The 19,652-nt window shown below is 48.7% G+C and overlaps 7 protein-coding genes across 7 annotated transcripts; 2 read left to right on the top strand and 5 right to left on the bottom strand.

The window, feature by feature from the left end:
- Window positions 1-44: 44 nt before the first annotated feature.
- On the bottom strand, window positions 45-1,718 carry Pdw03_4412 (Sugar/inositol transporter; the record flags this gene model as incomplete). The annotated part of the gene is made up of 3 exons (XM_066100739.1): window positions 45-1,213; window positions 1,278-1,460; window positions 1,523-1,718. 3 exons carry the CDS (start codon window positions 1,716-1,718, stop codon window positions 45-47), a joined length of 1,548 nt encoding a protein of 515 aa, XP_065956139.1.
- Window positions 1,719-2,794: 1,076 nt separating this feature from the next.
- On the bottom strand, window positions 2,795-4,007 carry Pdw03_4411 (Pyrroline-5-carboxylate reductase; the record flags this gene model as incomplete). Its single annotated transcript, XM_014675690.1, has 2 exons — window positions 2,795-3,599; window positions 3,655-4,007. The coding sequence occupies 2 exons, from the start codon at window positions 4,005-4,007 to the stop codon at window positions 2,795-2,797; spliced, it is 1,158 nt and encodes a 385-aa protein (XP_014531176.1).
- Window positions 4,008-7,038: 3,031 nt separating this feature from the next.
- Pdw03_4410 (Serine/threonine-protein phosphatase) lies at window positions 7,039-8,763 on the bottom strand (the record flags this gene model as incomplete). Its single annotated transcript, XM_014675691.1, has 3 exons — window positions 7,039-7,068; window positions 7,200-7,352; window positions 7,405-8,763. The coding sequence occupies 3 exons, from the start codon at window positions 8,761-8,763 to the stop codon at window positions 7,039-7,041; spliced, it is 1,542 nt and encodes a 513-aa protein (XP_014531177.1).
- A 2,204-nt stretch (window positions 8,764-10,967) lies between these two features.
- On the bottom strand, window positions 10,968-11,358 carry Pdw03_4409 (Ribonucleoprotein LSM domain, eukaryotic/archaea-type; the record flags this gene model as incomplete). The annotated part of the gene is made up of 3 exons (XM_066100738.1): window positions 10,968-10,999; window positions 11,057-11,165; window positions 11,248-11,358. The coding sequence occupies 3 exons, from the start codon at window positions 11,356-11,358 to the stop codon at window positions 10,968-10,970; spliced, it is 252 nt and encodes an 83-aa protein (XP_065956138.1).
- Window positions 11,359-12,152: 794 nt separating this feature from the next.
- Pdw03_4408 (Ribonucleoprotein LSM domain, eukaryotic/archaea-type) lies at window positions 12,153-12,802 on the bottom strand (the record flags this gene model as incomplete). The annotated part of the gene is made up of 2 exons (XM_014675693.1): window positions 12,153-12,568; window positions 12,643-12,802. The coding sequence occupies 2 exons, from the start codon at window positions 12,800-12,802 to the stop codon at window positions 12,153-12,155; spliced, it is 576 nt and encodes a 191-aa protein (XP_014531179.1).
- Window positions 12,803-13,640: 838 nt separating this feature from the next.
- On the top strand, window positions 13,641-14,857 carry Pdw03_4407 (UPF0103/Mediator of ErbB2-driven cell motility (Memo), related; the record flags this gene model as incomplete). The annotated part of the gene is made up of 3 exons (XM_014675694.1): window positions 13,641-13,795; window positions 13,857-13,925; window positions 13,978-14,857. The coding sequence occupies 3 exons, from the start codon at window positions 13,641-13,643 to the stop codon at window positions 14,855-14,857; spliced, it is 1,104 nt and encodes a 367-aa protein (XP_014531180.1).
- Window positions 14,858-17,753: 2,896 nt separating this feature from the next.
- On the top strand, window positions 17,754-19,338 carry Pdw03_4406 (Glucan endo-1,3-alpha-glucosidase agn1; the record flags this gene model as incomplete). The annotated part of the gene is made up of 4 exons (XM_014675695.1): window positions 17,754-17,807; window positions 17,866-18,394; window positions 18,450-18,675; window positions 18,735-19,338. The coding sequence occupies 4 exons, from the start codon at window positions 17,754-17,756 to the stop codon at window positions 19,336-19,338; spliced, it is 1,413 nt and encodes a 470-aa protein (XP_014531181.1).
- Window positions 19,339-19,652: the final 314 nt, after the last annotated feature.

Here is a 19,652-nt window from a genome sequence, read left to right as displayed (position 1 = left end):
GAGCCTCCCATAATCTTGAACGTCTTCATGTCATTTTTTAATTTTTAAGCATTCTCCACTTGCATGTCCTCCAGGCCACCCTTCTCGGTGTCACTGACATGCGCCAAGATCTCCGTCTGGTATGGCATCTCCTGTGCGACACGAACAGTATCAAAGACAGACTTGGATTGAACGAAAATATCATCGATCTCCTCCAATGTTCGGCCCCGAGTCTCAGGGCAGAACAAGTAGAAAAATATACCAGCGAAGGCGCTGATGCATGCGTAAACAATATAATACCGCCATTTGATAGTAGCGAAACCGACCGGGCTCACCTCTGCCAACACGAAGTTGAAGAGCCAGTTTGCCGCAGCGGACATCGCAGTAACCTTTGCACGAGTGCGTAGCGGGGCGATCTCTGCGGCGTACATGAATGGGACGAGGAAAAGTCCAATGGGGAAGCAGAAGAGCGCTACGAAGTAGAACAAGAGGGATGCGCCAGCTGCGGATTTATTTCCAAGGTCGCTGGACAGCCCCGCCAGACAGGCCTGGGCAATGGTCATACCGACAGCGGCAGTAATGAGCAATGGACGACGTCCGACACGATCAATGAGCAAAACGGCCACGCCGGCAGCTAAAAATTGCCAGATCTGCAGACAGCCGGTGATGATTCGTGAGATTGTGCCCGAGTAGCCCAGGTCGGACTCGAAGATAGTATCAGAATAGAACGTGATGATGTTGACCCCGGTCATCTGCGCCAGAATGTTTACCCCAACCGCAATAACGGTACGGTGCAGGTGGCGGTTCTTCGTCAGAGCTAATGGCGAAGAGGAACCTGCCGACTCGATGCTGTCGTCAATTATAAGTGACTGTCGCATAATTTCCAGCTCCTGTAGGACATGCTCAGAGTCGACAGACACATCTTCCATGCGGGCCAGCACCTCAGCTGCCTCCTCGAGACGGCCAACGCGTGCGAGCCAGCGGGGAGACTCGGGTAGGAGCATGATACATCCCACCACAGTGATGGCAAAGATGCCCTGGAATGCAATGGGGAACCGCCAGCTCACAGAGTTGTCGCTGACGTAGTAGAGTCCGAATTCTAACCATGTTGCGAGAACAATACCGCCGATTGCAAACCATCCCTCCAGTAGCACCATTCGGCCTCGGGCCTCTGCTCCGGATGACTCGGAGACGTACATGGGGATTGTAGCGGTGAAGCCACCGACACCAAGACCTGTTCAGTGCCAGAACGCCAGTTAGCTTGGTGTAATTTGTTCGATGGTGGGTTGGGTCTTTACCAGTAACGACTCTGCCAGCGATCAGCTGACCGAGGGAGAAGGGACTTGTTTGGATAGCTATCCCAATGATGGCTATGCAACCGGCAAGAAATATAGTCTTGCGACGGCCAAGTCTGTCACCTAGAAAGGCGCAGGAGCCTGCACCCAAGGCGCATCCAACTTCATAAATAGCGACCGTGGTGCCTTGTCATGGTCAGCATTGTTCTCGGTAGACGTCTTATGACTGATTTGTTCGAGTAACATACCTTGGATTGTCGAATTATGAGATTTCTCACCACCGCTGGTATTCACGGTATCGATTTGAGGAAAGACGGCGATGAAAGAACCCAGCGTCAACAGTCCATTGGAAACGGCCTGGTCGTAACCCTGTAATACGAATCCGACGGCGCCAATCAGACCGATGACTTGGCTCAATGACTTGCCTTTGAGCTTAGCGGCCATAGCATTCACTCTTTGAGGCTTCTACTATGAGTGTTGAAAGGGCTTTGGGAGTCGAAAACTTCAGCTTTCGTACAAGGGAGTGTACAGTTTAAAAAAATCCCTCCCGAATTACCCCAGCGTGACACCCCCACTTCCTGCCTCCTAAAGCGAGGGGCCCCAGATTGAAGGAGAGGACCTCCGGGCTAGAACTAATCCGGACGAAGATAAGCTTACCAAGCTTCGGAGGTTCGCCGAGCAGACCAACCAGCTCCTCAGACATCAAGGGTGGGTGGAGCTTAGACTTTCTATGAGTTTGGTACGCTGCAGCGCTAGTGGCCTCCAGGGCTTGAGCGCATGTATACGCTCGGCCCCGGGGGTCCTCGGCAATTTGGAACGATCACTTTCTGATCCATCGATTGGCTACACGTGTCAAGATCCATGTTGAATCCTACTGTTTACTCCGTATTGATACTTATCCACTTCCCCTCGTAGCTGGGGTAGGTTCGTGAGACTGGGGCGAACTTGTGAAGTACTTGGAAGTACTTTGTACATCTAACCAAATCTTTTCCAACTCGCGGAAATTCACTTTCCACCCCCCACCCGACCTGTCTTTAACGGTCCATGTATGTCAGGTTATGCAAGTGTGAATGTCCTTGCGGCGGAGATATGAAACTTCGTTCGACCCTCGCATCCTCACGTCATGGTTGCGTACCATGAGGTCAATGATCACCAGACCCAGGTATATTCTCACTTCCGCTGTTCCCGGTTTCAAATTAAGTTTCGATTGGTCCCCGACAAGCTGTTGATCTTTACCGAAACTGACAATGCTTATTCCAAAATTTATACGCAGATGCTCTCCATCCGAATGCATAATCGTTCCTTCATTAACTAGGTCATCATTTCCAACCCCTGACTCTTGCAATCAGCCCCCCCGCGCAGCTTCCGCTGGGAGCCGATTGTGCCTGTCCGATATAACTTGCGTTCTTGACACCAATGTAGGTCTCACATATCCTTGGTCTAGCATATTTGAGCTGGAGGGTCCAAGTCAGGGAAACACAGTGATCATTGATATTTTATTGGCTACTCTGTAAAGATGGCTAAGGAGAAAATACAGACTTGGCTCGGCGGAAAACCTCCGCTTTCAACGCCCGATACTCATTATCTGTCCGCAAAACAGCATCACGATTCTCAATCGCTCGACGAAGAAGATAAGCCAGGCATTCCCCCAGACCTCCCCAAGTAGAACATTTATAAACTTCCGGTGTTCCATCGCCATCATTCATCTGAAGCAACGAAAAGCTGACCTCATCAGACATGCCGTGAAGTTGGGCAAAGCGCACCGGCACGGTAGGCAAGCCAGACATGACACGCTGCTTGTGGAGCTCGTGGGCAGTCACCACGCTCTCCTTGTTGTGACTCGCCAGGAACAGATTTACCGAGGGGAATTTGCGGGTGCCCTTGTCACCATAATCTCCCAGGTTCTTTCTCAGTATCCCCTGCGCAATCGTATTAAATGCGTTGTCGGTGTGTTCCTTCGTGTCATGGATCAGGGACCGTTCATCCGTGGCCATGTATGCGCCCCTCACGAGTTTGAGGCCGAGAGTGAACCCATCCTCGGTTGCCACCCCGAGATGGTTGGCCAGTGTCGCGGGTGTGCTTTTGAGGTAGGCCTGGTATGTATTATAGATGGTGGAATACCCGTCGCGATTGTATTTGCGCATCAGCTCGACTGCAACCCGTGAAATACCCTTTTGGAAATGCTGAGACTCGGCGTCGACGAGGATGCGGACTTTTCGCGCCTTGGCCTTGGTGCAGACCTCATCCAGGGCATCTATCATTTGCTGCGGGGGCAACTCTCCAGCGGCGAACGCCTCGGTGACTTTAACGCCGGCACCTGTCAACCTTTTCACATGGTCAGTTATTTGCTCCCTGATAGGATGGATGCCGAGTAACTTACTTCACTGCGAGGTAATCTTCGGGCTCTGTCATGTAGATGGTCTGAACCGTCCCTTTCCGCCAAGCCTCGATGCTCGGGTCGATGGAAATAATCCCATGCTCGCTTTTCAAAGATGCAATGCCCTGTCCTTGCTGAGCCTGGGTACTGTGATCAAACACTGTTTCTGCGGCATATGTCAAGATCATGCCGCTGAACCCCATCTCTTTCATTTCTTTGATGGTGGCCTTGCATTCTGCTCCATTCTCTCCAGCACAGAACTGGTTGTAAAATGTTTTCTTTAATACTCCATGCAGAAGTGGATTCCGATCCACGTCAAATAGCCAAATTCTGTTGGGCTTGGAGAGGAAAGACATTAACGAAAGTGCGGGGATCAGAAGAAATCTCTTCGAGGATATCGTAGAGACCAACAGGGATCTAAGCAAGACATGTGGCGGTAACGCAGAGAGCGGTGGTAATGTGGGGTTCTCAATCGTCTTCGCTTTTGCGTGGGCTTGCAGTGTTGAGGTAAAGCGTAGTGATCTTGAGGTATTCACATTGCTCGTTGGCCGAGTGCATCGTGCAAGCGCCGTGAGAGGCTTTCCAGGAAGTGCGGTAGCCATGTCTTTGGAATTTTGATATGACCTTCGACCTCTACACATTTGGAATGAGGCGAAGGGACCAGCTTCTTTATCCTACAATTGTTCCCCTCGTGTAGAGCCCGATAACATCTCGGGCAGGCGCCCGGTATCTTCGATAACAAGTTCAAATCCACTATGCGGGGTGAAAATCGCTAGTTGTAGGTCAGTCTCACCACAAATAGTAATCCCACCCGGAGAGACAGATTCAAGGGACTGTTCCTATTGGTGATCGACATCAGTTGTTCATGGAGTGTCTGCACGGGAGACTCGCCGGTGGCGGGGTTGCTTGTGCATCTTATCAGCGGTATGCCTACCGACGGCGCCTATCTGGTTTTGATCAAGTGACCCAAAGATAGCCTGAACTGTACGGTTTGTTCGTTCCGAGATAACTCTCTCTGTGTGTGGGTTATTGATATCTTTCATGTATGACCGACACGTTTTATGTACAATCTGAGACCCAGTGCCAAATCGCAGGGAAGAATCAGTCCTCGCTACCACACGAGAATAGTACCTGATAGAAGAATAGAGAATGGAGCCTATTACTGGCCCTTTTCATTTGGGTGCCAAATATCCACAGACCCTCGCCTGTGGGGTCCACCACCCATCTGCAAATGCAGCTTGTATGGTGTACTAAGACCATTTAAAATGTACATGTGGAAATGCTTATCTTTCTCACCAGATTTATATGACGATCTCCCATTTGAAGCGTAACACTAATGTTCGATTACTATCCTAGAAATTTAAAAAGACTAGGGATCATTTTTTCTTTCTATTGGTAGGCGTCTACTCAGTTGAGATTTCAAATCAAACCCCTAGAAGAGAGCTCTCTAAACATGAAGCTACAGCTTGAATCGGATTAAAAAAGATAAGACTATTCTAGATTAGGTTATCGTAGGACTTTAAAGTAAGTTATAAGACTTTATAGTCATTTGCAATGTTTTTTGCCTCGTCGGGTTGACTGGTATGGGAACCGTCAAATTCTACGTGCTTCTTCCGACGTCATGCGTTTGGTACTCGGAAATTAAGTCCTTACCTTCTTGACCTAAGATTCACATGTCATTTTAAATCGATATTACTGATAGTGGTACCGGATTTCTCAAGGTGTATATAGTCCATGACTCGTCAGTTGAGTTTCTACGTAGGCACTATATCTTGTACTGTCGATATCTTCTGGTGAGGGGGTTGACATGGGCAAAAGCCCGAAGAAGACGTGTTTCCAATTATCCCCGATCAGCTAGAACGAAGGGAACCAGTGTTCAATTATTGCACTTATTAGGAGGAGGATTCGGTTCACTCCTACAGGTCTATTTAAATGCTCAACTCAACCCGTCCTGCACTATCGTTGGGCTTCCAAGTCTCACTGTGAATTCAGCATGATCAGATCTTCGCGTAGTGCGCTAGACAGAACTTCAGTTCAGTTCACAACCCCTTTGCATGCCTGATATCGTCTATTTTCTATAGAAAGGAACTCTAGTTCACATAAACTTTCAAGGAGACACGAAGAAGCCGTCTGAAAATCGGTTGGTTGCCCGACGTCTTCGGGTTCAACAAAACGCAATTGTTTCCTCAAAGTAGCCATCTTTGACTTGTGAAGCTATGATCCACCATACACTGGATATCGTAGAGCACGGAAGTCCCAACAATAGTTGAGTCATCATCTGCGTTCTGCATTGTAGGGAACAGAACATCCACAGCAGAAAAGACAGACAATTCCGTTGAACTTGAACGACTCAATTCCAGATTTTTTTAATCTGCACAGGGGTGAACCAAGTCCAGTCTTTGCTAGTAGTACCTGATATCCAAGTACCACCTGTGCACAAGGGTATTCGACAACATGCGGGTGAGCTGCCGAGGCTTGTAGGGAGGTGGTCCCGAGCGTGTCCTAGACACGCAACGGGTCAGCAGTGGTTGTACAAAGTTCTTTCTGGGAATCAGCAAGCCATATCGGTCTGTTTGACTGGATTTTAATCAACGAATGAGGGCGTTTTTGGTAGCAGCAAGGGTGATTTACCCACACAGGAGTCCAGCCAAATATGCGACACAACCCTGGGATATGTTGGAAAGATGTCTGAGATATACCCCAAAGAAACCACTGGTAAGGTTCCTACTCAGCCTATGAGTATACAAGGACGGTCCATTGTCCTAGATATGTGGAAGAAAGGAAGAAAACCGAACGACGCCGAAGTAATGTCATTTGTTTGAGATAAAAGAGTAGAGATATTGGAAGTACATGCAGGAGAATGCCACACCAGAAACGAGAGGCCTGGTAGCCCAAGCCACGTAGATACACAGAGCTGTGATTTTTAGGGCCGAAGATAAATTGCCGTGGGTCTGGACGCGTCTACGTTGTGAGCGGGAACCGAAGTAGGTGACAATCAAGTGGCCCGTGTAGGTCACGTGACTTTGCTCGAGCATGTCTTTCCATTTGAGTCTGCAAATGTGGGATTTGCAGGTCTACGCAGGCTGCGGTGCCTTGATGGCTCCGATTTGCAGACCGGTCAGAGGAATTCGGTTCAGTTCTGCGCCAAGCCTCATTTTTGGGCAATCATACCGGGGAGAATTGGGCCCGGAAGTTGGTGCGAGCCGTGACGGCAGAGCGTTTTCAATGATCAGCCAATATCAAACAAGGGATAGGCTACCGCGCTGCTAATTTGGTGGAAGTCGTGTTCATTGCCAGTCAGTGACTGTCAGAGTAATCGAGACCATGACAGCAATGACGGATTGCAGGAGATGATTTCAATTTCATATGAAGATCGATCGGTGGGGCCTAATAACTTTGCGCCGATACCGCCGCAGGCTGGAATTGGTTAGCGATTTGTTCACGAAGAAATGAGATGCAGCATGGCATGATTTGCAAGAACGATCAGTAGGGTTGCACGATGCAGCAACGATCACATGGGAAAAATTCAGGGGGGGAGGGTTCCTTACAGGACTGTTCAGCATGCTGTTGCGCTTGTTTCGGCCCTTCTTAATGTGATTCTTCAGAGCGGTCGAGTCCAATGGTTTGAGAAGTTCAAAGCTGCAAAGAAGTTCACCAGAAACAGACATGACAGCGCCCCAGTTATCAAACTCGCCACAATACTGTGAAAGGTCAGTATGAGTCGCACTGAAACAAAGAGGAATGGAGACTTACGTTGGGTGCAGAAAACACAGTCACCAAAATTCGATCCTGGTAGAACTCATATCCATCCTCAACCACCATGTGAGCACGGCAAACCAGGTCGAAGTCGTGACGCTGCAAAAAGTCCATGATCACCTTCTTTCCGAAACAGTAACTGACACCACGCTCGTTTGGTTCCCAATCTTCCTCCATGTCTGCCGGGTCACTCCACAGAAGATCGTTCAACAGACCATAATCTGGTACATCCGTGGGACGAGCGATGCCGCGAATGTCGTCCATGTGCGAAAGACTAGGAGAGAGACCACCGTGAACAGAGAAAATTTTTCCGGCGACGATCGCAGCAATCGGGAGACAATTGAAGGTATCGATGAAGGTCTTCCAGACCTTGATATTGCAGCGACGCTTGCACTCATCATAGAACCCATAAACACGGGTAACGTTGGCACACTCATGGTTACCTCGAAGCAGGAAGAAGTTCTCAGGGTACTTCAGCTTATAGCACATCAGCAGAAGGATCGTCTCCAGACTCTGCTTGCCTCGGTCGACGTAGTCACCTAGGAAGAGGTAGTTAGAAGCGGGAGGGAATCCACACATCTCGAAGAGTCGAATGAGGTCAGTGTATTGGCCGTGAACGTCGCCGACAATCTTCACGGGCGCGGACAGCTCTAGCAGAGCAGGCTGCGACAGGAAGAGCTCACGAGCGGCGGTGCAGATGGCGGTAATCTCCGCGTTCTTCAGGCAGACTGTTTTGGTAACCTTGCTAGAATAACCAGCGTCTAAAAGTCGCGAGATCATGTCGTCTAAGTCAATCGATTTCAAAGCACCCATACCCATCCCAGGAGATCCCGAAGTCTCCAGTGGAGCGTTCAAGATGAAGTCCAAAATAGGATTCAGCTGGTTCTCTCGCTTCATCAGAATTGATTCACCAGCGACCGCGGCGGCCCCAGTCGGGGGACCACCAGAGGGAGGGCCATCCGACACAAGGTCAACTTCGCCGCTCTGCTTCATTGCGTTCACATCCTTGTGGCCTCGTTGGAGGCTGCTAGAAAGCGAGGGGGACGGAGGTGGTTGGGGGGAGCCGGGTCGCGAAGCGCTCTCGGAACCAGGCGATTGGGGAAGGCCAGCATTGGAGCCTGGGCGGCTTCCCGCAGATTTGAGAGATCCAGCATCGGATTTGTCGGTCTGGCTCTCGGTCCGGGAGAGAGCAGTGGTGGAGCCCCGAGGGCTATCGGAGCTGCGAGCACCAGGGATTTTCGATCGGATCGAGCCACGCAAGGAGCGAAGAGACTCTTTGGTGTCGGACTTGGAAAACGAAGGATAGGACTGCAAAGGGTCGCCCGAGGCGTTGCCTTTGGAATGCGACTGACCCATCACGATAAGGCTCAGGTAACTGCCAAGCTTGAGTCGAGAAGATCGCACGAACGATGGGAATTCAAACTGTGATGCCGACAAACCCCTGTTGTGTTGCTGGAATGTCTTGGCCCGAGCTTCTGCAATATTAAAAAAAGCTTGGAGAGGCTGGGCAAAGAGTGCGCTATGGTTTGTGCGATGACAGATTTTCACTCATCCACCTGGTCGGGACCCTGAGGAACACACAGGCGGAGGCAAGTGGAAGACGAGGTGGCGAGGTCAAAATGAAGATTTAAATAGCAGACCAGACGTTTTGTGATTGATGCAGGTGGAAGGAGTTTCGAATGGAGAGAAGCTAGAGATCAGAGGCGGAAGCTCCGTGAGAGGCTGAGGAGGCTCTACCAGAAAGTTAGCCACTTGCACGAGACAATGTAGATGCGGGATTGCAGGGCCGACTCCGCAGAAACCCAGGTGGCATGTGGAGGTACTGGTGATAACAGGAAGAGGAAAAGAAGAAGCAAGGAAGGTCCTTGAAAGAAAAACGGCTGGGAATGGTGGGTTTGCGGGTAGAGGAATGCGTCATTATGTACGGGGTTCGAACGGGTATTCCACACGTTGGGCAGACAGGCCGGGGGTAGAATTTACCTCAAAGAATGATCAAATGGGAGATATAGCAGAGACGAGGGTGCAAGCTCCTTGCAAGGATGAAATAAAGAAAAGAGAGGGGAAGAGGAAAGTTAGAAGTCAAGGTAGAAAGGTCAAGGTAGGCAAAAGTACTCCGCCACCGCCAGTACAGCAAAATAGTACTTGACGGGTACAAAGTGACTGCTTTTGTGGTTTCCGTTTCTTGGGCCCGGTCTCGATCGGGGTAGCTGGATTAGGTCAGCCGGACTATCTCACGGTCCGAGCTATACAACGAACCTTGTAAGGGCCTAAGACAGTTGCCTGATTTGGGAAAAGATAGAGAGTCTAGACTCTTATATTTATGTTGACGATTCCTCGAGTGTTTATGATTAGCCTTAATCAAAAGGTAATTTGGATCCTTTGTGGAATTGGATTACTTTGTATGGAGTAGATAAATCAAACTCATACTGCATCTCCCTCTCTTTAATACACATCACCCAAATTTTGGAAGCATTATCTCTGTTTCTCCCCCTAATCTTATAGAGCTCTGAACTCCTCCCCGACATTTGAACAGCCTCCTTTCCATATCTTCAGATTCCAGGTAAAACCTCCGGCCTTTTTTTTGGACCGCATTTCTTTCTAGTTGTCGTTTCTAAACCCCCACTATTAGCGCCCAATAAGCGGCGCTTTTCTCCCTACAATGTATATGCTTTTACATTTGAATTTGGGCCACCTGAAGAGGCCATCACAAAGGAATTTGTTGAACCACTCGGACATCAAGTATCTTTTTCCGACCCTACCCGGCCATTCGCAAGAGAATCCATCCGGAGCTTGGACCCCACCACCTGGATCACGTCTCCTATCAGAAGTGATAAGAAATTGAAGTGCAGTATCCACGGACTCAAGGATTCGAGAGCACGTTCGGAAGCAATATGATGCATCAGGAATTCATGTTGCTGTGTAATAGAGCGTATGCCTTCTGCAAATGCTTCCGACCGTGAAAGGTGACTGGAAAATAGCACCGTCTGTTCAGAAAAAAAAAAACAAGATGCACCTTGCTCCATGATCCGATCGCAGAAGCGGACACGAGCCACAAATAGTCTTGGTTCTGCACGAAAGCAACCATGCTTCATGCCAAGGGATCTCTGTGGCGGAATTCCCGCTCTTTTGCCCCTCCATTCCACCCCTTGTTGGACGAGAACGCCTGCCACGAACAATCTTCCTATCCAATAACTTGACTGCAGACCTGACGATCAAGCCACCTCAGATGCTGCGACAATGCGATGCAGCTGCTGTGGTCCCGGTGCCAAGTTGATGACCGACGAGCGCCTCTGCAAGCAAGCCTCATCTTGACAGGCCCACGTCTAACTTCTCGTCCTGGCGGGAAAAGCAGGGACCAGGGTAATTGTGAGCGCAGGGCAGAAACCGGGCCTCTGCTGCGGCATATCGCGTGGGTGGGTGCAGTAGGTTGTTGTCATACTGCTTGGCATTGCGGGGCAGTAGGGCTAGATGTATTATTCGAGAACAGGGTAAAGAACGATCTCCAGGTGGAAACGTGAAGGTCATGTGGACACGAGCCCGAGCTGGTATCAATTTAAGGCTTACTCCAGCTCTATTTTCGTAATGTGTCGTCCTGGAATCACAATGAGGCCTATCAACCGGTGTGTCATGTTGACTTTGATGGTCGTACTCTTTGTTTCCGACCCTTCTCCCCACTGCTTCTCGTCTGCGGCGGCTTGTACGGCTGATTTGGTGGGCATACGATATTCAAAAGAGTTGGCGAGGATAATGTTCCGGTCCTATCGAGGAATTGTCGATTAGTACCACTCGCTGTATTCTGTTTCAAAGCCTTTAGCGCGTGGTTCTGAGGCAACTGCTTACCGCATCGGTACACTTGAAAAGCCCGACAAACATCCGAGTATCTGTGGTATGGATCCGTAATGTGCGACCCAACAGCCCTTCCAAGTATTGAACAGACGGATCGTGATCCATTGTGGTTGGTGCGTTGTTCGTGTCAGCAGCCCAAGGACCTCCAATGTGCGGGGGAGTTGAAGTCTGAGAGTTGCCGAGCTGAAAATGATTCTGACGTAGGAAGTACAGAGTCGGATAATTCGGGGGGTTGGCAAAGTTTAGTAATTTCTCTTGCGGTTTGGGATTCCCTGGGTTTGTGGTTCAACTGAAGGAGGGACGAACGTCGGGACAAGCAACTTTTTTGGTGCCTGAGGCCACATTAAGCCGACAGCACAACAGCCACCACACGACAAGGTACAGCTTAGAAAGAGCTAAAGAGCGTCTAAATAACAATGACTCAATAAACTTGAAGCAAAATCAGCTACTAGCCTTACTGTAAGCGTATATAAATGTACACATTAGTGGTTATTATCGAACTAGTCATATAAGTCACCATTCTAGGTAAGCGATCACAACGCCTCCATCGTAGCTACACAGGGCTGTATTTAATATACGCCCTTATCCAATACTACAAATGAAGTCACAAGTCCCTGAAACATAGATTTAAGCCAGATTCAGATTTCTCGTTTCATAGGTTCATTAAAAGTCAAAGCCCCTAAGTCGTTCAAGCATCCCCAGGCTCCCATAGACGCCAAGAACCGAAAAATCTCTCGGTTTATTTATTGAGCAAGGAAGAAGAGCAAGGCAAATTGAGTAGCCAGCAACACCTTGAGAGATAAACCAATTGGTATCATGAAGTCGATGGAAATGAAATAATAACCTCCCCCGGTATAAACACCAGCGCACGATGATGAAAAATGACCCGTACGGCCAAATTACATCCAGGCCCCTCCTCCTACCCAGTTTTTGGGCGCCTGAACCAACCAATCACTACCACCTCTGCGATCCATGTCCACGTCCATGTTCATATCATTCTCCGTCTGATTGGATCCGGGACTGTTGCTCTCGCTCGAGCTGTCTCCGGAGCTCATCTGATTAAACGCCCGGCGACGCAGGAGATCTTCTTGGGCGAGCGCAGTCTCATTGGCTCGAGGTGCAAGTGCTTGGCGGGATGGTCGGAAAGACGATAATTGCTGGGGTTTGTGTTGGAAGAATCGGTCTAATGTTTGCTGTCGGGGGTCAACAGCTTCTGGTGTTTCGAGAGTCGGCTGTGAGTCTACCATATTCATATCGGAGGCCTGTGTAGACTCCTGCTGCTTTTGAGCGGAGAAGATCCATCGTAGGGTGTTCTCTGCTAGCTGTCAGCAAGGCTGCCCGTTGACACAATCAAGGGACAGAGCCACGGGGGCGAGGCGAGGCACTTACGGTAAATCACTTGGTCACTAGGACGATCGTCTCTGAACCGCTTTCGCGTCCGACTGTGGAGATGTGTGCTCCCATCCATCACCATACCCCATTCACTGGGAGCCGGAACTGACTGACTGGTCGGGAGAGCTGTAAACGAAGCTTTCCGTTTGAGGGACATCTTGAAATTTTGGTGTATATACTAAGGAGAATCGGTAGAGGGTGTGTAGAAGTAGCCGCGTATTTAAATGTGTCACCGGGATGGCAATGGCATGAGAAGAGGTGTCGTGAGAGAGTGAGACGGGGACTGGACTATGCGAACCCAATTGGCTGAGCGCGTCATCTCCGGGATTCGCGTTGCATTCCGTCGGGCTAAGCCAAAACGGGTAATATAGGTACAAACTCACATGCTGCCAACAACAACTTTCCACATCATGGAGTCTGAGTCTCTGTATATCTTGGAGAAGCAGACTGCTACTACTTTAATGGATATATGTGACCTATAGATACCAATGCCATTGCCTCGATCACCCGACTACGACTACGAGTCGCGATCATTCTTTCGACGTCCAGGACTACACTTCTACAAACATGATATGTACAGGGACATCCAATGCAGTTTTGACAGTTGTTTCGTTCGGCACTCTTGCGAATGGTCATTATTTCCTATGTAGCTGTTCCATCCGATAACTTAAATCTGTTTGTCAGTTTGACTACATATCCGTGCTCCGAAGGTAACAATTGACATTCAGATGTAGACATCTACAATTCGACGTTGACTAGAAACCCCCATAGAAGATAAACAACTACTGTAGAACTTTCTCGGTATTTAATAAGCAGATTAAATCCAATCCACACCAATTTCTTGCACTATATTTCAATCCGCGCGCCGGCTACAGCGTTCGGGATCCCCCGCTCCCCCACTTCTACTCGATTGGAGAGCTTTAGCTTGCAGCTGGGCATCTTCAACAACTTCTCACGTTTGACCTTGACACAAACTTATTAACTCAAACCCTACCATGCCATCTCGACAGGCCTCTCACTCTGGATCATGGTACTCAGACAGTGCCCGTACCCTGGCCCGTCAGCTGGATGGCTGGCTAGCGCAGGTGCCAGACACGATGGAGAAGGTTGGCTCGCTGCCAACTCCAGGAGCCAGAGTGATCATCGCACCGTATGTCTAAGACCTTCATCATAAACATGATGTTATCTTACCAATTGTGCTAATCTACTAGGCATGCGGGGTATTCATACTCGGGGCCCTGCGCGGCCTACGCATACAAGGCACTGGATCTCTCCAAAGCGTGAGCTTATCCCCTGCTTCTATTTATGAAAATCCTCTAACTTCACAAATAGAAAGCGAATCTTCATTTTGGGACCGTCACACCATGTCTCACTCGCAACGCTGGCTCTTCCAACACTAACTTCCTACCGCACCCCTCTCTCCGATGAGCCCCTTCCGCTAGACACGGAGCTGATTACCCAGCTTTTCGAAACCCAGGCAACCAAACCGAATGGGACAAAGATTAGATTCACAACTATGTCACGTTCGGTTGATGAAGACGAGCACAGCATCGAGATGCACCTGCCCTACATCCACCGCTTGCTTCAGCTCCAATATCCAGATTCTTCGGCCTCTGAGTACCCACCTTTAGTCCCGATAATGGTCGGAAATACCTCAGCTGCGACAGAGCAGGCATTTGGGGCCCTCCTAGCCCCCTACCTGGCGGACCCAGAAAACGCCTTTGTGATAAGTTCAGATTTCTGCCACTGGGGTCTCCGATTCCGCTACACCTACTATGTTCCGCAAGCCCCCAGGCCAGGGCCACAACTCCCATTATCTGGTGATATACTTCCGCAACCTGGAATGGCTGCAAGCAGCGTTCATCAGGCCGTCGATATGGTTTCGCTTGGTCACTCCTTGCGGCAACGCGATCGCATCTCAAGTCGTGGACCTGCCATTCACGAGAGCATCTCAGCATTTGACATGGCTACCATGGCTGCCATCACGACAGGATCTGCAAAGTCCTTTCTGGACATAATTGAACGCACGGGTAACACAGTTTGCGGGCGCCATCCGATCGGGGTAATCATGGCAGCCCTGGAATTCATCGCGGCAAGTTATGCAGCTGATCAGGAAGGACGCTTTTACTTCCTGCGGTACGAGCGTAGCTCAGATGTAGAGGAAATTGATGACAGCTCAGTGAGCTATGTCTCTGCCTTTGCTGTGCTTTAAGACAGTCCATCACAGGGCCTTGATGGCAAAGTTTTTCTCTTTACTTTTAGTTCGGACTATGGGGATTACCTCTAGCAAAGATCGCTCGAGTGAGGCTAGAATCTATGAATTATGATTAATTGAACCACGAAATATCTAGAATTGACTTGTTTGATATAATATTCCCGATTGCGTGTCAACCCCGAGCCGTGAATGTGATGGACTGTAGCAGTCAATTAAATCAGGTCTCTTGAAAAGCTGGGTATATGGCAGATATATGCCAATCCCGGGGATTCCAAAGGCAAATATCCGTCGCAAGGCTTTATTCGAAACACCGTTACACCGCTACTCCCCCGTGGAAATCGTGTCGAGAGACGAGGATCTAATGTGGGATCTCTAGCGCAGGAAACTCCTTAGACTATCCCTCTTTTGTGCTAACCAGCCCTTCAATTTTTTTTTCAAGAAATTCAAAACCTCCTTACGGAGAGTCCGATACCTACTCCGTACAGGAAACGGATCGCCCAAATGAAAGATGATTTGGAATTCTACCCTTTTTACTTCGAACACTAGCTACACCACCAAAAATGCCAAAAACTGATAGTGATATGGAGAGTCAGTTTCTTAAAGCTCTCGAATCTCTCTTAAAATAAACTAAGCCTAATATCTCGAAAGCTACGTGAGAATTTAGGGGTCCTGATAGCCGTCTTCGTCGGCGCTAGAAAGGTCGAACCCACAAGTTGGAAGATATCCAGATGGCCGGAAGCTTAGTGCAATGTGAGAAAGGACTTTATGTAAATTTCAAAGCACTTTTGTATGGTTGGATCTTTCATAAGCTGTCCTCAAATTACTATCACTACTACATTTTATTCTCGAAGACAAGTGGACAGTTAGCCGTATACTTAGTGGAAAGAGGCTAGTTTTAATATAACGGTTTAAGTTCCTATTTAGTATGATATTTCGTCGAACCTTATAAGATGAATAGTAAAATATTCTTCTTCTCACTCTCCTGTACTAGTCGTGTCCTTCAACCTCTTAATATCGGTGGATTTTAGTGTGTATAAGCATCCGTATAGTGCGGCTATTGAAGTAGCCACTATAAGTGGATCCCGCAAATTTTTGAAGAAAAGATTCCCAAATTTTATCGCCAAAATTTGGCAAACCCCCTTCCAGCTGTGGTCCAGAGGGTGGAGAACCTACTTATGTTGTACATGCCACTGCCAAAAAAAGGTCTATTCCATGAATTGATTCGAAAATGGTCGTTTGGTCTGTTGGGTAAACGCTCGGAGAAGTGGCTGGCGTATTATAGCTTCCCTATGGGCTGGGATCCTCCAGGCAAGAATTAGTCTTGGCACACTTCAATGGAATTCATTGTGTTCCTCTCCTAGCCAGCGTATCTTACCCGGTTGACAAGATTTGCATCTGAACAACAGCATACCTTTGCAGTTTAGTTATAAGGGCAATGCCTGAGCGCACATAGTTATCCGTGACATTAGTACTCTAGAAGCCGCGATAAGGATTCAAAGGATTAGCTATCGGCTTAACTGACACGAACCTACTAGAAAGCGCTATGATAAGGGCTAGTAAAGCTTGTAAAGGGCGCTAAGGCATAGGCCATATTAGCTCTTTAGCTGTAACGGGAATTTAAATTAATAAGAGCCGTTATAGGGGCCTACCACACCCGGGACGATACTTCTCGCCGTGATTTACGAATCACCGGTATCATTGATCTAAGCTAGGTCAAAGACATCAAGCAAAACAAGCCGGCTAAGAAAAAAAGAAGTGGAAGTGGAAGGAGGTATTTCCTAAGATTGAGGTACGTTCTTTTGATTGTTTTTCTTTTTTTTTTTTCATAATAGTAGTAGCGCATCTGATTGATAGAAACTCCATATTCCATTTAGGATTAATTAATAGACAATCTAGTGGTGCATTACATGGTGGTTGAATTGATGTATATGAAAATCTTTCATTTGGGTCATCCTTTTCATATAGGCGGACCCTCCCCTCCATAAGGAGGGTCTCTTTCTTTTTTATAAGAAAACCGTAAGGGGCCAGTTTACCAATTAAGAAAGAAGATCCATTAGATTGATAACAAATGATCGAGACAGACTCTTCAATTTTGAGTCTGGTGTTTTAAAACAAATTGATGCCAAGGCACCCCCCGCAATGATTGCACTTCCACGGGGATACACCGTGCACCTGCTTTGTGAATGAACCCCCGATCTCTTGGATGTATAAGATGTTTCATGTTTCAAGATGAGATTTATTGGAATGCCCCTTTTTATCTAATCAGCGTAGTCCTTGTTATCATTTTAGGTGGATCACCTCCGTTAATTAGCCGCTGGGCTGATGGAGGCATTGTTCGGCCAATCCGACAGCCTTGTGGATTATTAGATGCTTCTCCCCGTCAGCCTCTGCCCCTGGACTCATTTCATTTCAACTAATCAGATCGCTGAGAGGCATCGTTTGGCCTTCCTGACCCAGTCGGAACCCAAGAGCTGACCCTCGTATGACACAGGGCACTATGGCAGTCGGGCCGCCAGGATTTCTTTTGGTTTTTCTTGAAAGGCAACAGCCCACTTTAGGGCTTCATTGTCTAAATTGATGAATTGTTCCGCTGCATATAAAGAGGGGACAATGTGGCTTTGTAAAAAAAAAGCACCCCGATGTATCTACTTCTTTGACTCCCAAGTCTTGTCCTCTCTTTTTTCACTCTCATTTCTCATTTCCAGTCACTCATTAAGCTGGATCAGTCACTCCTTTTTATCTTCATCATCCAGCTTCGCATAGTGGAAAGATTCCTTGGCTGGTTCTTGGAATTCTTCACCGCTCAACAGCCATGTTATTCTTATTCGTGGCCCTGGTTGGCCTATTTTCTTTCACCTTCGCTTCCCCGACTCCACTCAATTACAGTACCAACATGGTCTCTACCGACGAAAACGTAGGAAACAAGTTAGTTTTCTGTCATTTTATGGCAAGTTCCACCTTTTAATATATTGCTTAACCCCGCAATTTACATTAACACTATCTAGATGGGCATCGTCAGCAACCGTGAAGGCGCTTGCGACTATGACGATGACATGAAACGTGCCAAAGAGGCGGGCATCGACGCCTTTGCATTGAATATTGGCACCGACTCTTACACCGACACTCAACTGAACTATGCCTATGAATCTGCCGCCAACAACAGCATGAAAGTGTTCATGTCCTTCGACTTCAACTGGTGGCAGACTAGCCAAGGTAGCGAAGTCGGCCTCAAGATCGCGCAGTACGCAAACCATCCCGCACAACTCATGGTCGATGGAAAGGTCTTTGTATCGTCATTTTTAGGTGACGGTGTCGATGTCGACGCAATCAGATCTGCTGCTGGCAGTGAGATCTTCTTTGCACCGAATTTCCAGCCTGGTCAGGGTGATTTCGATAAGATCGACGGCGCTTTGAACTGGATGGGCTGGGACAGTGATGGAAACAACAAGGCTCCGACTGCTGAGCAGAAGGTCACTGTTGCAGATAGCGATGAGGTTTATACTAAAGCTCTTCAGGGAAAAGCATACATTGCGCGTGAGTAGCCGGAATCGGTTGGCTCTTCTGTGCATGTTTGCTGATTGATCAATAGCCGTTTCACCTTGGTTCTCAACTCACTATGGCCCCGAGGTCTCTTACAGCAAGAACTGGGTGTTCCCTTCCGACCTGCTGTGGTATGAACGGTGGAAAGAGATCCTACGTCTCAGCCCTCGCTTTGTGGAGATCATCACCTGGAATGACTATGGTGAGTCACACTATGTTGGCCCGCTGGCGTCACCACACACAGACGATGGTGCCTCGAAGTGGGCGATGGACATGTAAGTAGAGATAACTCACCCTGGCAAACTGACGGAAACATCAACTAACAAGGAAACAGGCCTCACAACGGCTGGCTCGACATGGCAAAGCCTTTCATCGCCGCTTACAAAGCAGGCTCCAAGTTGCCGATCAGATTCATAGAGGAAGAGAAACTGGTTTACTGGTACCGGCCAAACATGAAGGGCGTCGATTGTGACCCAACGGATACAACCATGCAAGGCAGCGCCAACAACAACACCGGCAACTTTTTCCGCGGCCGGCCGGACGGCGCCGACACCATGCTGGACGAGGTTTTCATCGTCACGATACTAAAGAAGCCTGCGATGGTGCGGGTGCAGTCTGGTGATAAGACTGAGACCTACATCGCACCCCCGGGGGTCTGGTCACACTCAGTACCGATGGGAGTGGGCAAGCAGAGTTTCAAGGTCACCCGCGGCTTCCGGACGGTTCAGGCTTTGTCGGGGACGAGCTTGAAGGACGTTCTTGACACGTGCGTCTGCGGCATCTACAACTTCAATGCCTATGTGGGCACTTTGCCGGCGGAGGACAATATCGACCAGCTGCAGCCAGCTGGGTTGGCTATGCTGTCGGACGGATTACTAGTGAAGCCCCAGATCAACACTTTGGGTCTAGCCTTGAGTGAGTTACGGTCCGAATTTTAGCACGACTTCTCTATGGCCCTGGGAGTCCAGGGTCTTTGCATAGATGAGCGGGTTCGCTCACTTGAGACGTGTGAGAGTTACCTATAGAACAGCAATAAGATACAACATGCTATCCCAAACAATGTACTGTCCTCTTGCAATTATTATTTTCTCAGTGCTCATCTACTTTAGTCCAGACTACAGGGTTCCGGCTGTAGCCTAGCAAGGTACGGAGTTATTTTTGATGTGGAAATTGCTGCTAGACGCTGCATCAAGTCTATCGGACGCGTGGATGCCTTCTGAATTCCTCCCTCATTTCCGTCAGAGCGGGGCTT

The sequence above is a fragment of the Penicillium digitatum genome, chromosome 1, assembly GCF_016767815.1.
Source record: "Penicillium digitatum chromosome 1, complete sequence".
Taxonomy (NCBI): domain Eukaryota; kingdom Fungi; phylum Ascomycota; class Eurotiomycetes; order Eurotiales; family Aspergillaceae; genus Penicillium; species Penicillium digitatum.
This window is presented reverse-complemented; position numbering and strand designations above follow the sequence as displayed.